The following is a 20,014-nucleotide window of genomic DNA, read 5'->3' on the forward strand; positions in this document are numbered from 1 at the left end:
AAGATGGAGAAAGATCTTTATCATTGGTCGCGAAAGCTGTCTGTCAGGGTGTGGGGAAGGGTTAGGGGTCAGTTTCTGTTGTAGTAATTCACCTTTCTGCACGCCCATTACTCTGACCTTCAGCTATCCCTGTCTCCATGCGGAGGCATTTTAGTGCTGTCAGCAGCACTGAGAGGAGACAGAGTTTTGCAGTGCAACAACAACAACAACATATCTTGGTTGATCTGAAACATAGCAAAACCAAAGTTACTCACGTATCAAGCAGAACCAGAGCAACTTTGGCATCCGTTTGCAGGCCTTCCCGCTTAGGTCTCTTTCAATATTAGGTAGCTTTGCCATTATTAATGCAGGTCCTAGTTCTTGCCTTATAACAATTATTTTTCCAGTTATATTCCTCTTTGGTAATATCTCAGCCATCTTTCAACAGTCTTTCTACAAAGGTCCCACTTGCTCACTCTCCTCCCCATCATGTGTGTACACGCCCCCTACTGCTGATTGGCTCACTCTCTCCCCTCCCCCATCATGAGTAGACACGCCCCCTACTGCTGATTGGCTCACTCTCTCTCCTCCCCCATCATGAGTAGACACGCCCCCTACTGCTGATCGCCTCACTCTCTCCTCCCCCATCATGAGTAGACACGCCCCCTACTGCTGATCGGCTCACTCTCTCTCCTCCCCCATCAAGAGTAGAAACGCCCCCATACTTAGGGCTGCAACTAACGATTATTTTGATAATCGATTAATCGGACGATTATTTTTTTCGATTAATCGATTAATCGGGTAAAACGTTCAATTCGATTTTTTGTTTATTATGACTAAATAAAACCCGGTTACACTTTATTTTAAGGTGTCCTTGTTACAGTGTAATTATATATTTAAGTACAGAGTAATATTAAGTAACTACATGTACTTACTATAGGAATAGGGTAGGATTAGGTTGAGGGTTAGTTGTATGTAATTATGCATAATTTACTGTTATTACTACAGTAAGTACATGTAACATTTGTAACAAGGACACATCGTAAAATAAAGTGTTACCTAAAACCCTAAATTAGGATATTTATGTGTAAAAGTGTACTTTAAAAAGTGCAAAAGCCACACATTGAGTTTTACAAATATCAATATTTGCATTGTTTTTAATGATAATTGCTGATGGCAATGGCAAGTTCAGATGTGAAGATATAAACTAAAAACATCTCAAATATATAATTCATTTAATTTTTATTTAAAATGAATTGAATTATAAGGATAATTTGTAAAAATAAATATAGAAAGACTGAAAACAAGCGTGTGAACATAGAGCCGCAGTAGATCGCGTTTGAAAAACAATTAAAACTTAATAGTAGACAAATGCTATATCAAGAGAACGTAATGGAGGTACGCAGCAAGCTAACAGGCTTGATTAAAAAGACAGGAAAAATGATGCATTAGTGCACAAACATTCGCTGAAAACCACTGAGTACAGTGACTAAAAAACAATATTTTACTGCTGCTGTTATTAACTGCCTTTATATTTAGTGCTTTGCTTTGTAAAGACCGTTTTAATTTAATATTTCTGCGGTAGCACTATTTTAATCCATCACTTATGTTGCGAGCGAACTGATTGCGCAACCTGATGCTCGAGACGCAAAATACAGACATCCCAAGTCTCCCGGAAGTTCTGGAAGTCACCCGCATATTGATAGCGGCTCGCAAATTAGTTCAAACTCCCGGGATTTGAGCACGAAAGCAAGAGCGCGCATGTGAGACAGAAGAGACTGCGCTCCAAACCGTGTAGCGCGAGCGCGCGGCAGAGCAACGGAGGGAGAGAGACCTTGCGTGTGTGCCTCATGAAGCGCGTGTAAGACAGAGAGCATCCTGATTGGCCCGTTTCAACCAATCACCAGTAAACGCTCCCTGTGACATAAGCAGACCAACTAATCGATAATGACATTCGTTGACAACGATTTTCATAATCGATTATTATCGATTTTATCGATTAGTTGTTGCAGCCCTACTGCTGATAGGCTCACTCTCTCCTCCCCCATCAAGAGTAGACACGCCCCCTTCTGCTGATAGGCTCACTCCTCCCCCATCATGAGTGGACACGCCCCCTACTGCTGATAGGCTTACTCTCTCTCCTCCCCCATCATGTGTACAATCCCCATCCTGCTGATAGGCTCACTCCTCCCCCATCATGAGTGGACACGCCCCCTACTGCTGATAGGCTACAGGATTGTTTTGGTACTCGGTCCAAGCCACTCTGTTTTTTCTCTTATTATTTACACAGCCAGGTCTGTGTACAAACACAATATTTTTTTCAGCACACACAAAACAGATATCTAGCAAAAAAATGTCTTGGGTGTTGATTTCAGTTTTTTACAGCATCTCTCAGAAATCACTTACTGCACCTTTAATGTGATCTCATAAGATTGCATGTTTAAAATGAGTAAAATGTTGTTTCAAATATTTTTAGATACATACTGCAGGACAGTGATATCACTGAATAGCATGTTACTACTCAAATATTGAATTATTTTCTTTTAACCTGAATTTGCCAGTTTATTGCTTTGTCTCTCAGCCCTAAATAGCAATGCCAATTTTCTTCTAGCTCGAATGAACAAGACTACCCCTCCTGCCAGATCGATGAAAAGCTTTCCCATCGTAAGCCAGTTTTCCACGTTGAGCACCGAGCCTCGTCCTCGCCACACCGCCCCTCTGTACGAGAGTGAGGAACTGTAGACACTGAAGGGCATCTGGAGACATTATGCAGGATTTACTCTGTAAATGACCCAGTTAGTGTAGTTGCTCCTTCTATCAGTCAAATTCACTTTATCCAGTGCCTCTGATGTTTTCCCAAGGAATGATTGGAAAAAGTTTACTATTCCAGTGGAATCAATAGCCTCGTCCCAACACATGACTTTACTGCTACACTAGTTCTGTTTGCTTGGTTAGAAAAATCGATGATGACCAGTTTCATGTAAAGCTACATATTTGTGAACCCCCTATACAAGGAAACATGTATTTTGTTTCAGATTTACATAAATTAGAATAATGCCTTGATTTCTTTATCATCTGTAATGTGTGTTGTTGATGTAATGTTTCTCAGCTGTGGAAGCTGAATATAGTGTGTGTGCAGCGTCGTCACTGATACACTCTGACGTACACTATTATGTTATATGTTTTGAAAAGGAAATTTTTGCTACTAGAACAAAGGATATGGTCAAATATATTGATTACAGTCCAGAACACAGATATCATTTGTGTTATACATGTGACATGGACATTTGAGTAAACTTCTTTGTGAGAATACTATAAATTTATCTCTGAGGTGTTTTTTTATGACTATCACGTCAAAAAACTGCAACGATGATGAGATAATACAATACAAAATCATAAAAACAACTGCATAATCAACTGAACTACTGTCATTGAGGAGGATCTAGCACACTTATGGCCAGTTCTACAGGTTAGACTGTGTAGATGGAAGTAGAAGAAGTTAGAAAGGCTCTTTTCCAACAGATTTATTACAGAAACATTCTATAAACAAATTATGAAAAAGCCAAGGCGAAAATATTCAGTTAATCATAACCACGTGGACTCATTCATCACATGATTTCTGATCCTTTTCAATACAAATACAGTATCTGTCGTACACAGGACTCAGTGTGAAGTTCCCTTTTATAGCTAAACTTTGATAAAAATGAAATACTGTTGTGACAATAAAAAGTTCTACACAGGGCATACTACACAGTTACAGTGCGCATGAAGAAAAACAATTCAAATTGGCTTTCACACACTCATCACAATGCAGTTAAGTACTATAGATATGGCAAGGAATGGACATCTTCATAGCTAAAGACCCAAGTCAGGTCCATTCTTCATCAGATCTCCACATCACTTTCTTTATCATTATCATGGTCGCCATCATAAAATTCATTCGCAGCTTCAGGCCTGTGAGGAAACAGACGTAGTTGGTCAGGATATTCAATATGCAGTCAAGCAGCTGACATTCGTCAAAATGAAGAGACCAATGCAAAATTAGAGGTTTCTTTGGATTTACTATTTATATCTGTGTTTGAGTAAAACTTTTTTTTCTGAAAAACTACTGACAACATTTCTTCCAAATTTCAAGGTAAACCACGTCATTTAGAGCATTTATTTGCATAAAATCAAATAATGCAAAGAAAACAAGTTTATGTTCGTTTTTAAACAACACAATACTAATGTTTTAACTTAGGAAGAGTTCAGAAAGCAACATTTGGTGGAATAACCCTGATTTCCAATCACAGCTTTCATGTGTCCGATTCTAGCCTTCCTGAAGAAGCACCAGAACATCACCAATCCTCCACCCAACTACACAGTGTGTGTGTGTGTGTGTGTGTGAGACTGGGTTGTAGGACTCTCCAGGTCTCCGTCTAACCATTAGAGGAGCAGGGGCCTGATGTAGAAACGTTGTGTACACACAAAAAGGGCATTGGAATTTGCGTATGCAATTTTCCACGCACATATCAGGATTTATTCAAAAATAGACTAGGCGTAAATATGTGAAAATAGGCGTAAATATGTAAATATAACAAGCTGTGTTATAATGTTTTAACCACAGCGAGGATTGCTTGTGTCATGGGTAACGCTTCCTTTTACAGTCCTGTTACCCATTTACTTACTATGTACTTATTATAGTAATTATAATTACTGGGTAATAACTAGGTACTAACCCTGAACCTACCCCTAACCCATGTACTTACCTTATATTAGCCAGTACTTTCTAGGCAAGTACACGTAAGTACTGTACTGTAAAAGGAAGCGTTACCGTGTCATGATTGGTCTGATTCCGCTTTAAATTGTGTTCTTCTAATTAGCCGAAATATTGTCACGTGAATAATGATCAATGATGCGCAGATTAGAGGATGACACGGGAGTGGATTTTCACTCCTGTCCCGTCCCACTCCCATAGAAAGAAATCTTGTCCCGTCCCACTCCCAGACCAAAGTTTAAAAAATAATCCCATCCCATCCCGCTCCTGGTTAATTGACTCCCACTCCCATCCCGCTCCTGTTTAAACTGACTCCCGCTCCTGTACCGCTCCCATTTATTTTTTTTCTTCAATTAGTGCTTAGTTAATACATAGAATTTGATTTAATCTGCTCTCCATCCTGTTTTAGACCAGCTGCTGAGCCCCTGTTTCTAGATTTTCTCCAGAAAATGGAAGACGGCAAATAAAAGAAAAACAGTACATAGTTCACACCATGTCTACAATAGTTTAATAAACCCAAACAGCACATAAAGCTGGATTTTACTCATTTATTGTTGAGTAAACAATATATTTATAGTTTACATTTATAGTTTCTTTTAATTACATGTTAACGATTTTCATAAATTATGCTCTTGCATAATGAGTCCATCTTAGTTATATGTTGCTGTGTAGGAACAAAAGTGCATCTACATTGTCTGGATTGAGTAGACATGTCATTACTTCTGACTTTGCACTGTAAATCATTTTTTGCCACATCGACTTCTCCGCGGCTGTTAGCTCCCTCCATCACTGCTCTTTGAATTCCAGCGGTAAGCCGTGACAAAAAGCACTGAATGGCTTCTGGGACGGCTGGGTCGAGTAGTTATTTTTTAATTGCGTTACATTGTAGGCGTATTAAAAGGAAACTACAAAATGGTGCATTTACTTTTTTCTTTTTTTTGACGTCTTTGCTATTGGTTGATTCCCGCTCCCGTCTGCTCCCGTTAACCATTTATCCTGTACCGTCCAAATCCCGTGATTAATAGCAAAGATGACTCCCATCCTGCAGGAATCCCACGGGAATCCCGGGACCCGTGGGATTCCCGAAAAAATGTCAGCCTCTAGCGCAGATGGCTTAGCAACAGAGCCTAGACGGCATAATGCCAGACACGAAGGACTCGCTCGGTGACAGAACGGTCCATTGGCCGGTTTGAATAAGTCCGATGACACAGTACTGTACAGCCTCTAGACAGTGGCCGAATTATAACCCCTTCCCAATATTATGAAAAATACCATGTATTTGAAGGATAGACTTTGAAGGAAACTGTAAGATATGCACATTATATTTTTAAAATGTTTTGTCAGTGATGTGCTGAGTAAGAAAATAATTTACAATGCAAAAATAAGGCCATTAAAAACGTATAAACATTCCAAAATATTTGATTACCTTATGGGCAAAATTGCATGCATTTGATTTGTGTAAAGCAAAAAGGACTAAAATAGTAATTAATAATAAAAACTATTTGGCTAGTGGAAAAGATTGGGAATAATTCTTCTCTGAAATGTCTTTTATACAATATTGATTTATTAATTCTAAACCAAGGCAAGAATATAGCCTACTGAATGATTTTCAGCAATGTAATGTGACAGCACACAGTCTGTATCATATTTTTTAATGTCTTGTGTTAAACTTGGTATCACGTGGATGGGAATATGCATGGAAATAATAAGCAGATGATGTTATGCATAGTAAAACTAGGCTCTGTAATCTCCACATATGGCTTCGGGGTGGAGATGCTTCTATCCTCCGCTGACTGGGTTTTATAGAGGGTATTTTGCGCAGGTTCTGCCGTACACGTGGTTTAATAAATCTGAAAACTTTTGTATGTACGCAAATTCTGTCTTTTGAGCGTACGCACACTTTTAGGATGAAAACTACAGAAAGTTTTATACATGAGGCCCCAGGTGTTGGGCAAAGCTGAAAACTGAATCAGGAAGATCTGTCTTTATGACGGACACATATATAGCATTTATATAGTGCTTTTTAACAATATAGATGGTTTTATAGTAGCTTTACAGTGATAATAGGAAATTACAGTAACAGAGATTGTTTGGGCTTTACACTTCACTTTCACTTCCATAACTCAAGCCACGTACAAGGTTATCCTGGGGAAAAAAATGTCTTCCTTCTGCTCCGACTGGTTTTTCCCGCAGGACAAAGCTCCAATCCACACAGCCAGGACAATGGAGCTGAGGATGGAGGAGCACCAGATCAAGACCCCGTCATGGCCGTCACAATCTCCAGACCTGAACCACTGAACACTTCTGGAACGTGATCAAGAGCTTCACCAGACATTAAATAAAGACAAACTGCTGGATGTTTTTCACCAGGAGTGATATAAAGCAAATGTGCCTCAGCAATGTGACCGACTGGTGGAGAACATGCCAGGACATAAGCCGTGACTGGAAATCAGGGTTATTCCACCAAATATTGACTTCTGAACTCTTCCCAAGTAAAAAAAAAAAAATTAGTATTGAGTTGTTTAAAAATAAATTTAAACTTGCTTTCGTTGCATTATTTAAAGTCTAAAAACAGTTGTCATTTTCTGCAAATAAATGATCAAAATGACAATATTTGTATTCAAAATTTGGAAGTAGTATATATAGTAGAAGTTTGGGGTCAATTATTATCATAATTTTTTTGATAAAATAAATAAATTATTCGAGACTTTTACGTTGTTCCCAAAAATTCAATTTCAAATAAGTACATTTATTTCAAATAAAAATCCTATTTTTAAATAAATTATCTTTATGCTGTAACTTTCTATTCATCAAAGAATCCTGAAAAAAGGATATAATAGTTTCAACAACAATTAAAATGCATAGCTGTTTTCAGCATTAATAATAATCAGAAATGCTATAATGCTAAAAAATTCTATAATCAGATAGAATGATTTCTAAAGGATCACGTGACACTAAAGACTGGAGTAATGCCAGGATAAACGCCATCACAGGATAAACTACATTTTAAAATATATTACAATAGAAAACAGTTATTTTCAGTTAAATTGTAATACTAATATTTCACAATATGACTGTTCTTGCTGTGTTTTTGTTCAAATAAATGCAGCCTCGGTGAGCAGAAGACTTCAGAAGAACAGTGTTAGTGTTATAATCACCTAGAGAAGTTCTCTTCGGATCCTCTCTCATCGGGATCTGCCTCATCCGGCCGCTCGTAAGTCAGTATATCAGAGGGAACGTCATGGATCTGAACACTTGGTGCATGATTCAACATCTTCAAGTTCTCGAACACAGTTTGACGAATCTGCTCCAAATACTGCAAAACGAGGTAATAAAGCACTGGTTAGTGGCCACAGCGCTGAAGACGGTCTCCTGAACACCAATGAAACGTTGAAGCACCACCTGAGGTTTCTAACAAATACTCCAACCTTTAGAAGTATTTCTACAAATGAAATCAGAAATCATTTTAATTTACAAACCCCATTTGGGTAAGCCTGTCCTTGAAAATATTCAAATGCCAGATTTATGTAAAAAAAAAACTAAAGTTCAGATGTAAACTTGCGGAAATGCTTCTGTTATGCATTACTATCATTTAATACAAAAATGTCAAGTTTAATTTAAAAAATGCACATGAATTTGAGAATAGTGTAGTATTTTTTTTTTTTTTTTTTTTTTTGCTTTATTGACAGCGTTACAAGATCTTCCAAAGATCATCTGAATACAAAACATTTTTAATTGATCTTTCATTATTATTGGTTCTACATTGAGATCCTCGACTCGTTCATTCCCAGGTTATAAAGAGTTTGCGTGTGTGTGGTCTGAGACGTTCGGACCCTACTGTACGTCAAGACAAATGTAAATGTAAAGACATGTTTGTAGACACAAACAATATATCTGAGGAAAATAATGCATACTTGTCTAGAGTTTTGGTTTTCTATCCTTGTGCTGACATCTGGGTGAAGTGTGAAGTCTGGAGCAAAATATTCAAAGTATTCTGTGCAGAGGACAAATACAGAGATGAGAAGATATTTTACAAACATCAACACAACAGTAATATGGGGCAGTATTAAAGCAGTGCTTGTAACCTACAGTAGATCAGGGGTTCTCAAAGCAACCGTGAAGCCGTATTCTACAGACGAGAGGCTGCGTTTTTATCATCTGAAACGTGCTGCGACCGGATTTATTTAATGCATTTAATGTAGGAAAACGTAGACACTTTAAGGTTTGTATAGATGTAATTCTCAAGTCTGAGAGGCAAGTATACGCCGAGTTTCGGTTCATTTCTGTGACACGCTCCAAAAAACAGTTCGAGGAGACCAAGAGCCTGAAACGGCAGGAAGTGCTTCCTTTTGTTTTCTTTATTTTACAAAAGCAAAACGTTTAGTTATTTTGACTGTACAAAATAGACCCTTTACAGTTTTGAATGATGAATGATTTTGAATTACTCTCTGTATGCTCATGAATAAGTTTTCCGCTGCTATAAGTAAAGAAAGCCTTGCTCTCTGAACATCACAGCCTGTTCATCATCAAACTAAAAACCCAGTCGGCCAAAAATAGACATTTATTTGGCTCAATTTGTCAGCGTGACGACCGCCTTACCGTCGCACTGGTGTTTGTTATCCAGACAGATTGTTTGCGCATGTGAAGGATGCCGTTTTATCTGGATATTGGAACATGAGTGAAGTACAAAGCATTGTTTATAGGGCTGGGTAAAAGATATTGATTTCTCCATTTTAATCGATTCTTATTTTTATGAACCAATAAATCCCAAGAATCGTCTATCCTGTTGATGAATGAAGCGCGCCTCCCATCCAATAAATTGCAAAAAGCTTTGTGTTTTTACACTTTTGATATGAAACAAAGTCTCAGATTTCAAATGATGTCCATTTTATTCCGAAATTAAAAAAATAAAGCATTCTGGCGCTGTTTAATGTGCCGTGACAGATCGCTGTGGCGCCTCAGTTCAAGAGAAGCGTCTCCACTTTAATACCAGTTACAGCAACAAGTAAACATTAATGAACATCAGAAGGTATGTTAAAAGATACAGTACAACTTATGGAAATCCATATGTCTCATGTGAGCTCAATCAGTGTTTCAAATGCGGAAAGACAGCTTGTAAACAATGTCACATAACGTCACATTTAGCTCAGAAAAACCATATTCAGTGGCCATAAACTCGTTAGTCGGATAGAAAAATTAATTCTCGAGGAGCATTTTGCTAAAAATATGTACTATATTACATATTCATTATAATTTTTAATGCTCTTCAATAATGCATGTTTGAATAAATCCATACATTTTTTATGACAGCCATCATTTAAATGTTTATACTTCAAAAACCAAATTGGAGTAGAAATATAATTATGTAATTGTAAAGCTAGTATTATAACTATTATTATAACAACTTCCTTGAGTGTATTAAGTGTTTGTATACAAATCAGTAATTTTAACCTTCAATATTATAGTAATGAATTTAATTGAATTGAATCGTGAAATTTGTGTCAATACCCAGCCCTAATTATTGCCATAATAAATAATAGTTTAGCATCCAAATACACGTGAATATGGAAACATGTATTTGTGCTGAATGAGAGATGAGTGCATAAATTAGTTTATGCTGAATTTAATGAATAAAATAACCTTAATAAATACCACTATAATTTATGTTTATTTTATAAAATAAACATAAGAGGGAATAAAATACTTGTATATAATAATGTTTGTAAACGAGTTTTATTTACCGGTATTTTACATTATTTTTGATGTTTTGACGTTTTTTTCTTCAACAACTTAAGTTTGACCTGGTGTTGCTGTATTATTAAGACCTTTTGCATCAATAAAACAAGCATAGTGTGTCCACAACTCCCACCCACATTAACTTATAATAATAATAATTATGAGCTCTGTAATAAAAAAAAACATTTTCCACCCAATGAGGGATCCCTGGCCCCAAAAGGTTTGAGAACCACTGACCTAGAGGACACTAATTCACACAACCACCACGAGATAATATGTAACAGAAACATGGAATAATTCCTGATATCTTTTCTCCAGAGTTGCTGTCTTACCACTATATGGTAGTTCATCACTTATGGACTCGTCAACAAGCAAGGATGTTTCAAATGTCCTAAAAATGAAAGCTATGATGCATTAATGAAAATATCAGAAGATAATAGTCAGACAGCATTGATATTATATACTCAAGAACTTAAAGGGGTCATTTTGTTTTTAATTGAAAAAACCTTTATGTACTATGAAAACTAAAAAGCAAACAAAATGAAAAAAAGACCAAAGAGCATTCTTCAGAGAAATCTATGGCTAAACCGTTTGCTCTCTGGTCTGGTTTTGAAACACTTTACACTTTTTTTCACTTTTCTTCACATGCAATAAGTGAAATAAAAGGTACATTTCTGATTTATATTTAATGGCTAAAATTGAGGGGAAAAAATCTATTTCATAGAGAGTAGCAGTGTTGGTCTCGGCGATGCCTTCTTTCATAAAAACATGCCATTAAACAAACATTGAAGATATAGGCTACTGTTGTTTCTACATTAATTTGGAGATTAAATGTGAAATTATATCAAAAACTTTAATGTTAGGTACGATTAATCGTGATTAATTACAGAAAAATGAGCAATTAATTAGTTGATTTTTCTTTTATCGATTGACAGCACTAATTTAGAGATTTAAATATTGGTTGGTTTTGTTCTAAGCGAGAGTAAGCGATTATCAAAAAGTATTGATAAAAACAAGACTGTTGTTTGAGGTGAAAAGTCTGATGGTCTGAGTGTTAAAAAGTAATTAAAGGATTTGGATGATGGTCGGTTTTATTGTAAGTGAGAGTAAACAATTCTCAGAAAAGATCAATTAAGATGCAATTCAGTTGTCTTAAGTGAAACATAGCTGTTGTCAAAGAGTCTGATGAGAGTTTAACGGTTTCAACATTTAATTTGCAGTCATTTAAGCAACGATAGTGTGAAATATGAAGTGTGAAACGACCACCATTCAACCCGAAAAGAGTAATATAACCATTCCAATGACTCCGAAGCTGTTCGGTTGAGATAAAAAAAAAACCTGCATAGTTCACCTTTAAAAATGACTAATTTTCTAATTACTAAATCTTCTAAATGACTAATTTTGCCCACCTCTAGTAGTTTAAAGAGAGTCAACACTTTAATATGAGCAAACTAGAGGTAAAGGCCAATGGCAATGAATTTTCACTTTAGTTATTCAGACTTTTCACTCATGCTATTATTAAACAGGAAGTTTAAAATGTTATTGACTTGACAGCAAACCCAGAGCCTGTGTGTTTGTTTGTTTGTTTGTTTGTTTTTAATGGCATGCCAGCTTCTGTGGCTATTTTCATGGTGATATAAAATTATGGTAAAACTATATCATGTGTACAATTTATTTTTGTTAAAAACTCTTTATTAAAAATTTATAAAGAGAGAGAGAGAGAGAGAGAGAGAGAAGTATAATATGACCCCTTTAAAATGAACTTTTTTCTCTTTTGATGATTTACACTAAATGTAGATAAAGTAATAAATGAATGAACGCACCAGCATCTAGCAACGTTTCGCACCGTGTAGCCGCCTCCACCCAGCACAAGCAGCGGGATTTTGAAGCCCTTCACAAACTCCACACATTCTCTACAAATACACGTGTTTCAAATGAGATTATCAAGGAGTTTTACGTTCAAGATTTCAAAATGGGTTTGGAGTCTCTTACCCATGGCCTCGTATGCTGAGATTGAAGCATCCTAATCGATCACATCCTAAAGAATCTGCTCCACACTGCAGACGGGACGAGAGAGATGAGCAACCGATACAACGGCACAATATTACACCTGACGGAGAGTGTGTGCTCTCACCTGGAGAACGATACAGGTCGGCTGATAGAAGTCCACCACCTGCTTGATGACTGGCTGAAACAGCTGTCTATAGCCTGAGAATACATAAGAAAAAACTGCTTAAATCCTCTTGCTCTATGTTTGCATGAAATCAATATTAGTTCGCCGCTTTACCCACAAACTAGTGCGTTTTCACACATAAGGCTGTTTTTTCTTTACTACCTGTCCAAAACATAGTTTCTTTATTCAGTCAGTGAAGGTGATTGAATGATATTTAGTCCATATTTCACCCAGTAAAACAGCAGTCTATGGCTTTGCTATTACGCCTACATGATCCGAGTGAAACTACGCTTTTTCAGACTTGTACGTTTAACTGTATGAAGACTCAAATGTGAATATTAGACCATAAATCAACTTACTCTGGTCATCAATGCCGTCTCTCAGTGGGACATTGAGGCAGTAGTAGCGACCGCTCTCAGCTCCCACCTCATACATATCACCTTAACACACACAACAACAAAAACAGTGTATTATTAGTACAGTGTGTCCGTGAAGATTAAGCTGTTTAGTTGCTTCTTTTTAAAACATGAATTTATCTTTCCAATGTGCGATTAACAGCTAAAACCAGAGCTCTGAACAGGTTCAAGATACGAAGACAAAAATGAGCGAAATAGCAATAGGAACATAAACAAAAACAATCAAGTTTCATCAATCAGAACAGAAATGCTTATTTGAAATGACCATTAACCGGTTATATATAATAACGTAATTTTATCGTTCTTTTTAATATTTTAATTTGGCAGTCAACCAATCATGAATTCAAATAGTACGGCCCATTCAAATGAGACGTTGAAGCATCTGACGTGAATGTAATGCGAGTGAAAAGTCATCATTGATAAGTCGCTGGCATTAACTTTTGGATCTCAGGAGTTTTTCCGACGATACATCACCAACCGTTGAAGGAATTAAAGTGAAAATAAATGGCAGATTATATCCAGCATGGTGTGCTTTAACCTGCCATTTTAGCTGGTTTCAGCGTAGAACCGCTAGTATTAAATAAATAAATAATAATAATAATAAACAAATTAGCATTATGACTTTATGTATACTCACACTTGCATGTGTCATTATATTAACATTTTAACATTGAAGCTCTTCTATAAAATATAGGCAAAACTTCTTTTTTTTATCGTTTTTTACCGTTTTCGGAACGGTAATGGTTACAGAACGAATTCAATGACTGAAACGTTAAAATACTGATTCTGCCTGGAGTGAACCGATTGATTTGATTTTTTTTTAAGCCTTGGCTGAACCGAAAGTGCACAACACTGTATAGATCATGACTTATATCAGAAAGTAAGTACATCATACCAGTTCCTGGGAAAAAGTAGTTCCCATATTTGTGGAAGGATACAGTCATGACCCTGTCTGTGAGATAAAATGCTTCCTGTACACCATCACCATGATGAATATCAATGTCAATGTAGAGCACACGTGGATGATACCTATCAGAGACAGACACAGTGAAGATATGTAGAGATAAGCTGTAGCCCACGTGTTCATTCTATTCTCCATATAAACCGTTTCATAAAGCATTTAGCTAATGCTATCATTACGGATGCAGTTTTTCCAAGGTCATATTAAAAGTGTGTCATTTCCACACCACTATCATCAACAAAAGTAACTGCAATAATAAAAAGACTGTTGTCAAACAGGTTTCAGGCACTAACACTGGTCAAACAAACAGGCACTTCAACCTCAAACTCATGTCATTGGTTGAGCCAATGCTATTATGTCTGCCCTATTCGTTACAAAACAAACAGGTTGCAGTTTCGTTTGATACTCCGAGTAGTGCGGAAATTCATTTTAAAATAAGAATTCATCACAGGTGTGAGTGAACAGCAAACAATCAAATTAAAATGCAAAACATCAGGAGTATCTCGTTATTTGGTGTGATGTCACTTCCTGCCCATCTCTCACTTACTTCAGGAGTTCAAGAATACTGATGACGATGTCATTCACGTAGCAAAATCCAGACGCCTGAAAATAGAAAATAAAATCATTTATTTGTGTTCACATGATGTTCTTCCAAAGTGCAGGTAACTGTGAAGATGTGAAGAGAAATCAGACGCTCACCTCAAACTTCTTAGCATGATGTAAACCTCCAGCCCAGTTTATGGCAATGTCACATATCTATACAATGAACAACTGAATTAGTCTTCATCAAAAACAATGCAGGAATTCAAAGAGTTCAAGATCTGTACTAATCTGTACCACTAATCATGTTTTCTTTTCTTTTTTTTATTACATTTAATAAAAAAAATACAGTGTACAAAATACGAAACACGGGGTATTTGCAGGGTTTTTAAATCAAATGAAAGGCTTTTTCAGACCTTTTTAAGGCCTGCAGAAATAAAATGAACACCGTATAAGCGGGTAGAGCAACGTCTATGGTGACATACTAAACCATAAAATGACTGTAAAAACAAAACGCTTTACAGTTCAAATACAGGGTGGACAAAAACAAAGTTGAATCAAATGATAAACCTCACATTTCAGCCTTTTTCTAAGAACCATATTTAAGAAAAGGAATGAAATAAAATTATAAATGATTATTTATATAGATTTAAAATATATTTTTATATATAGTGCTGTGCAAAAATCCATTTCGAAACATTCCAGGTAAAAAAGAAGAAGAAGATTTCCAATGTATAATTCATGTGTAAGCGCCACATTTCCACCACCTGACCTTGTGGTTTAACTGAGTTGCTCCTTGCAAGGAGGCGCCTGTGTATCTCGAACAAAACTCAAACAGACCTGGAAAGACAGGACTAAGAACAAAAAAGGACAACTTATTAGAAAAGTCTTATTTAATTAAACATTTAAAAGAAGAACTATATATTATAGCAAGCAGAGTTGCTACTTATGTTCACATTCATTAAAATACATTTAGTTCGTAACCTAAAACTTTTAAATCTTAAGCCAAAATTTGTATAAAGACTTCAACAATGAAATGATTTTAAAATAGTTAATTATAAAGGCATATATAGTAGGGCTGTCAGTTAAACGCGTTATTAACGGCGTTAACGCAAACCCATTTTGACAGCGTCAATTTTTTTATCGCGAGATTAACGGTCTTTTTGGCCTAGCAAACTTTGTAGTTTTTTTCACATGCTTTTGCAACAGGACGCGGCATGCGCGAGGACGTTGTGTTGCTTCGTCGACCAAAGCGCAAGCGGATCTAGCTAGACCGGAAACAAAACAACAGGCATGACGCCGCACACACTCGTTTGGGCTTGCGAGCCGGCCAAATAGTAGGTTAGCGTTATGTTTTGAGTGGATGACGAGTGCGAGACTCCGAAATGGATGCCAATAAGATTCTGAATGGAAAGTTTACTTTTAAAAAGTTGCCAAATGGTCCCATTTGACGAGACCAAAGTGATCTGTGTGTTTTGTCGTTGTGAACTGAGCTATCACGTCCAGTCTGAAATACCACTTGATGATGGCCAAGCACACACACACACACACACACACACAGCTGATGCGAATTCTCCGCCCCCTCGTCAATATCAGGACCTCGTCAGTATTTCTTTCACCCTTTTATTGATGGACAGTGTTACATTGTGTGAGAGATTATTTGCTCCAAGTGAGAATGTTAGTGTGAAATTGAACACTGTATATGTCAATGTTGTTTTCAATAAAAAACATTTGCACAAAGCAAGCCGATCCACTTTTCCATGTTGATAAGAGCATTCAAATGAGAAAAAAATAATGGGACAAAAAGAAATCATTTTAGAGACATTTAGAATAGATAAAAATGTGCGATTAATCGCGAGCTAACTATGACATTAATGCGATTAATTGCGATTAAATATTTTAATCGTTTGACAGCACTAATATATATATATATGGGAAGACTCACCAGTCATCTCCTACGTTGAAGGCGTTGAGACTCTTGGTGAAGCCCTGCATGTTGTTGGGACTGACCTTCTGCAGGAAGTCGATGTAATCTTCCGAGTGGAACCGGCACATGTCATGCTGGGATGCCTTGTATGGTTTGAAAACCTGTACAGAGAGAGAGCTTTGCTCATGAGCATCTGATGTGATTCGCTTCTTGTCAGAGAAATGTGATTGGACTAAACAAGTGCTGAACAGGGGTGCGTTTCCCGAAAGCATCGTTAGCCAACTATGGTCGCAGGTTCTGTCGTTATCAGCAGTTCAACGAGTCGGTGTTTCCCGAAGCCATCGTTCCAACGAACATTCGCAAACGGCATCGCAGAGTTGTGGAACGACAGATCTCGTCCTGTGGTTAGAAGCAGAGTTTCTAGATTGCATGACATGTGGACTTGATAAATCCTTATCTTGAGCAAAATAAGCAAGCTGACATTCAGTCCAAACTGAGTCTTTTATTTAGAACACATACAAATGTGTTTTACGTCTTTGAGTTTGTCAAGAGATTTAAAGCACAGTTTTTGAAGACTGCGCATGTGCGAACGTGCTCTACTATGTAAGAACGAGCCAATGATTGAATCTGGAAATACAGCGAAATAACTGAGAAAAATGAGAAATAATCCTCAGATTTATATCAAAACATCTAGCGTTAATTTGATCTCAAACAGTTTCATTAAAATAAGTGATTACTCCACCACGTGCGTGATGTCATAAACCAACGTGGTTGTACGGCCACTTTGCGACAATATGGTTTCGGGAAACAGTCGTGACTAGCTAGTTGATTTCTTCAACGATGCGTCGTACTGTGAAGCGGCGAGTTACGTCGCTGTACGGGAAACACACCCCGGACTGATCATACCATCATCTTCTTGTAGAGTCCATAATGCAGGACAAGGCTGTGTGTGAGAGACAGTCGGTGAGGCTTCATTGGGTGTCCTGCACCTGGAGCAAAAAAAACAAGAGGGGAGAATAATAAAAAAGTGCTTTCTGTAGTTCACCTGATGTTCTGCCCCTAAATATCACTCATAGCTAATGCTGTTGCCTAGCTGGGGTTGTCCATTACGATGTTTTCACTTTGTACTTACACTCATCATTATTGGTGTCCTTTACATGAAAATAAATATTTGTTAACCTATTACATGCAAGTAAAGTGTCTACTTCGATGTTTCAAATAACTTTTGTTAAAATAAAATGTCAAAATATGGGTGAAATAATGTTCCAAACTGCAAAATTGTAATTTAGTGTAATGGTCCAAACTTTGATTTTACCATTACATCTTTAAATAAACAGACAAAATACCAAGATTTATTCAAGATTTATTCAAGATATAGGCTGAGATTTATTAAAAACACTACGTCTTATTGTTTTTCTTAAGTATTGAAATAACCAGGAGACTTTTGTCCCGAATACGCAGTTTGTTAGAGGTCAGAGTAACAGGAAACATTTTGAAATCATATAAAAAACTGAAGTTACACTTTATTTTCAGGTGACGTAGTTACTGAGTAATATTAATTAACTACATCACTGTACTTAGTAACCTAGTTACATGTTACTACATGTATTTACTAGTAATAATGGCAAATTATGCATAATTTACGAGTAACTAACCCTAACTCTATAGAGTTATGGATAGTTACTCATAATTGTGCATTATTTATAATTAGTAGTATAGTAAATACATGTAGTAACAAAACTGATCATTCGACAGTCCGTGACATCATCAATTCAGTGTAACAATAGTTTGAACAAAAATCTTCTAAGGAATATTATTAGAACTAATTTGATGATACATACTTAATACTAAAAACATTGCAATAATGGAAACAATGACAATACTAGTTTTGACAAAACGTCATTCAGAGTAACAAACCACGATCATTCAGTGTAACACATATATTTATGTAAAAATTAAATAAATGTACTTATTCTCAGTCGTACTTATTAAATTATTTGCAAAATAATAAATTAAGAATATGTGGGCCTACTGAATTAAATTAGATTTTACATGAATTTTATTTCCTCCTTACAAAAACGTATTGCTTACAAATGGGTAAAACCTAGTCGTTTGAAGGATATTAGCAAATAATAAAGTTTGATACAATTAATTATCATTTGTAATGTCTTTAAATTGTTGTTTTTCTAAATTCCTGACAATGATTTTTTGTATATAAACTATATTTAAACTGAATGACATTTCAGTGGCTGTCTTCTGTAAACTGTGGAAAAAAAATGTATGGTAGACATTATTTATTTTTCTCAGAACAACTGTAAACACATTCTAATGTACAGAAATAAAGATAACATTTAAAGAGGTATTGATGCTTGAAACCCCATGTTCACCCACTTATAGATGTAATTACAGAAATTAATAACAGCTGTAATTTGATGCAGGCAAATGTTAGTACATATTTGTTAAACACACCTAATATAAAGTGGGACCGGATTTGACTTACTGTTGTCAAATTCTGTGATAAAGATCATAGTTATCAATTCTTACATGGAGTTCCTCTTATAAACAATATATTACAAGACACTATAGACTTGAAACAGGTTTTAACAATGAATCACAAATAGTATCGCATATAATCTTTCTTACTTTATCTGTGAACTGCATTTCAACTTAATATGATTTTTCTAAAAGTCCACCATGACTATATTTACCAGTGACTGTGAACTAATGACGCAAAGATGTTTTGAATATTTGAAAACTTTTGAATATTGTCCAATCAAGATGATTTGAACAGGATCACCAGGTTTTTTCATGTCAGCTTTAGTGTTGCAACACAACATAGACATATGTGCGTCTTAATGAAAATTATAATGCTGTATTAAATTAATGAAATGCACAATAAAAGCTTTTTTTTTTTCTTTTTTTTACTTTTGGTTCCTGCTGTATAGTGCACAAATGTGCAATAAATATATAGCGTGATTTTCTGGCATACCAGTTTAAGATCAAATCAAACGTCCCTTATAAAGTAAAGAGTGAGCATTTGCAGTGTGTTCATTGATTAGCCACATCTGCTAACAGACACAGATACATCTTACCATAGTGAAAATTCCCCACGTCTGGGTCGTAGAAATATGCCGTTCTGGTCGACATTTCGTCACAGAGTCTAAATAAAAAAGGGCGGTTTCTGGCACAATGAAATATTTTTTTTTATTATTATTTACTTTCTGCACCCAACTGTCGCCATCTTCATTACAGAACCGGAAGAACTCCCCCAGTCTTCTTCGTGGCTCCTGCTGCTGCTGCTATGAGGAGATTATGGAGCACAGCGCCACCTAACAACTAGTAAAGCAAATACACATTTCAATTCGATACAGTAGCACTAGCAGTAGCATAACAATGACATTTTAAAACTTTGAATAAAAATAACAATAATTATTGTTATTGATTAATATCGATCAAAGGGTGAAGTTTTGGCTGGCTTGAATGGTCCAGTTGGTCCAGGCCTTCCCAAACTCTGTCAGCTGAACAC

At 36.3% G+C, this 20,014-nt stretch overlaps 2 protein-coding genes across 3 annotated transcripts in view; one reads left to right on the forward strand and one right to left on the reverse strand.

Moving 5' to 3' along the window:
- myot (myotilin) overlaps positions 1–3,298 on the forward strand; it is a 51,112-nt gene extending 47,814 nt beyond the window's left edge. For both annotated transcript variants that reach the window (XM_056235199.1, XM_056235198.1), the window contains exon 17: positions 2,591–3,298. In XM_056235199.1, coding sequence (XP_056091174.1) covers positions 2,591–2,721 — 131 coding nt within the window. In that variant the 3' untranslated portion in view covers positions 2,722–3,298. The remainder of the gene's footprint in view (positions 1–2,590) is intronic.
- Positions 3,299–3,488: 190 nt separating this feature from the next.
- On the reverse strand, positions 3,489–19,750 carry hdac3 (histone deacetylase 3). Its single transcript, XM_056235202.1, has 15 exons — positions 19,581–19,750; positions 17,395–17,477; positions 16,507–16,649; positions 15,334–15,415; positions 14,721–14,777; positions 14,569–14,624; positions 13,956–14,089; positions 13,004–13,084; positions 12,606–12,679; positions 12,464–12,528; positions 12,295–12,384; positions 10,804–10,862; positions 8,650–8,729; positions 7,894–8,051; positions 3,489–3,933 (listed from the first exon to the last, which is right to left on the reverse strand). The coding sequence occupies exons 1-15, from the start codon at positions 19,633–19,635 to the stop codon at positions 3,864–3,866; spliced, it is 1,287 nt and encodes a 428-aa protein (XP_056091177.1). The 5' UTR covers positions 19,636–19,750; the 3' UTR covers positions 3,489–3,863.
- Between the last annotated feature and the right edge of the window lie 264 nt (positions 19,751–20,014).

Source organism: Rhinichthys klamathensis, unplaced genomic scaffold, assembly GCF_029890125.1.
Source record: "Rhinichthys klamathensis goyatoka isolate OS25496 unplaced genomic scaffold, OSU_Roscu_1.1 h1tg000414l_1, whole genome shotgun sequence".
In the NCBI taxonomy this organism is placed as follows: Eukaryota; Metazoa; Chordata; class Actinopteri; order Cypriniformes; family Leuciscidae; genus Rhinichthys; species Rhinichthys klamathensis.

Coding starts and splice junctions, on each gene's coding strand:
- hdac3 (XM_056235202.1), bottom strand. CDS start 19,635: ATGTCGACCAGAACGGCATATTTCTACGACCCAGACGTGGGGAATTTT. Junction 17,478..19,580: donor CGTGGGGAATTTTCACTATG/GTAAGATGTATC, acceptor TTTTTGCTCCAG/GTGCAGGACACCCAATGAAG. Junction 12,529..12,605: donor CGACCTGTATCGTTCTCCAG/GTGAGAGCACAC, acceptor TCCCGTCTGCAG/TGTGGAGCAGATTCTTTAGG.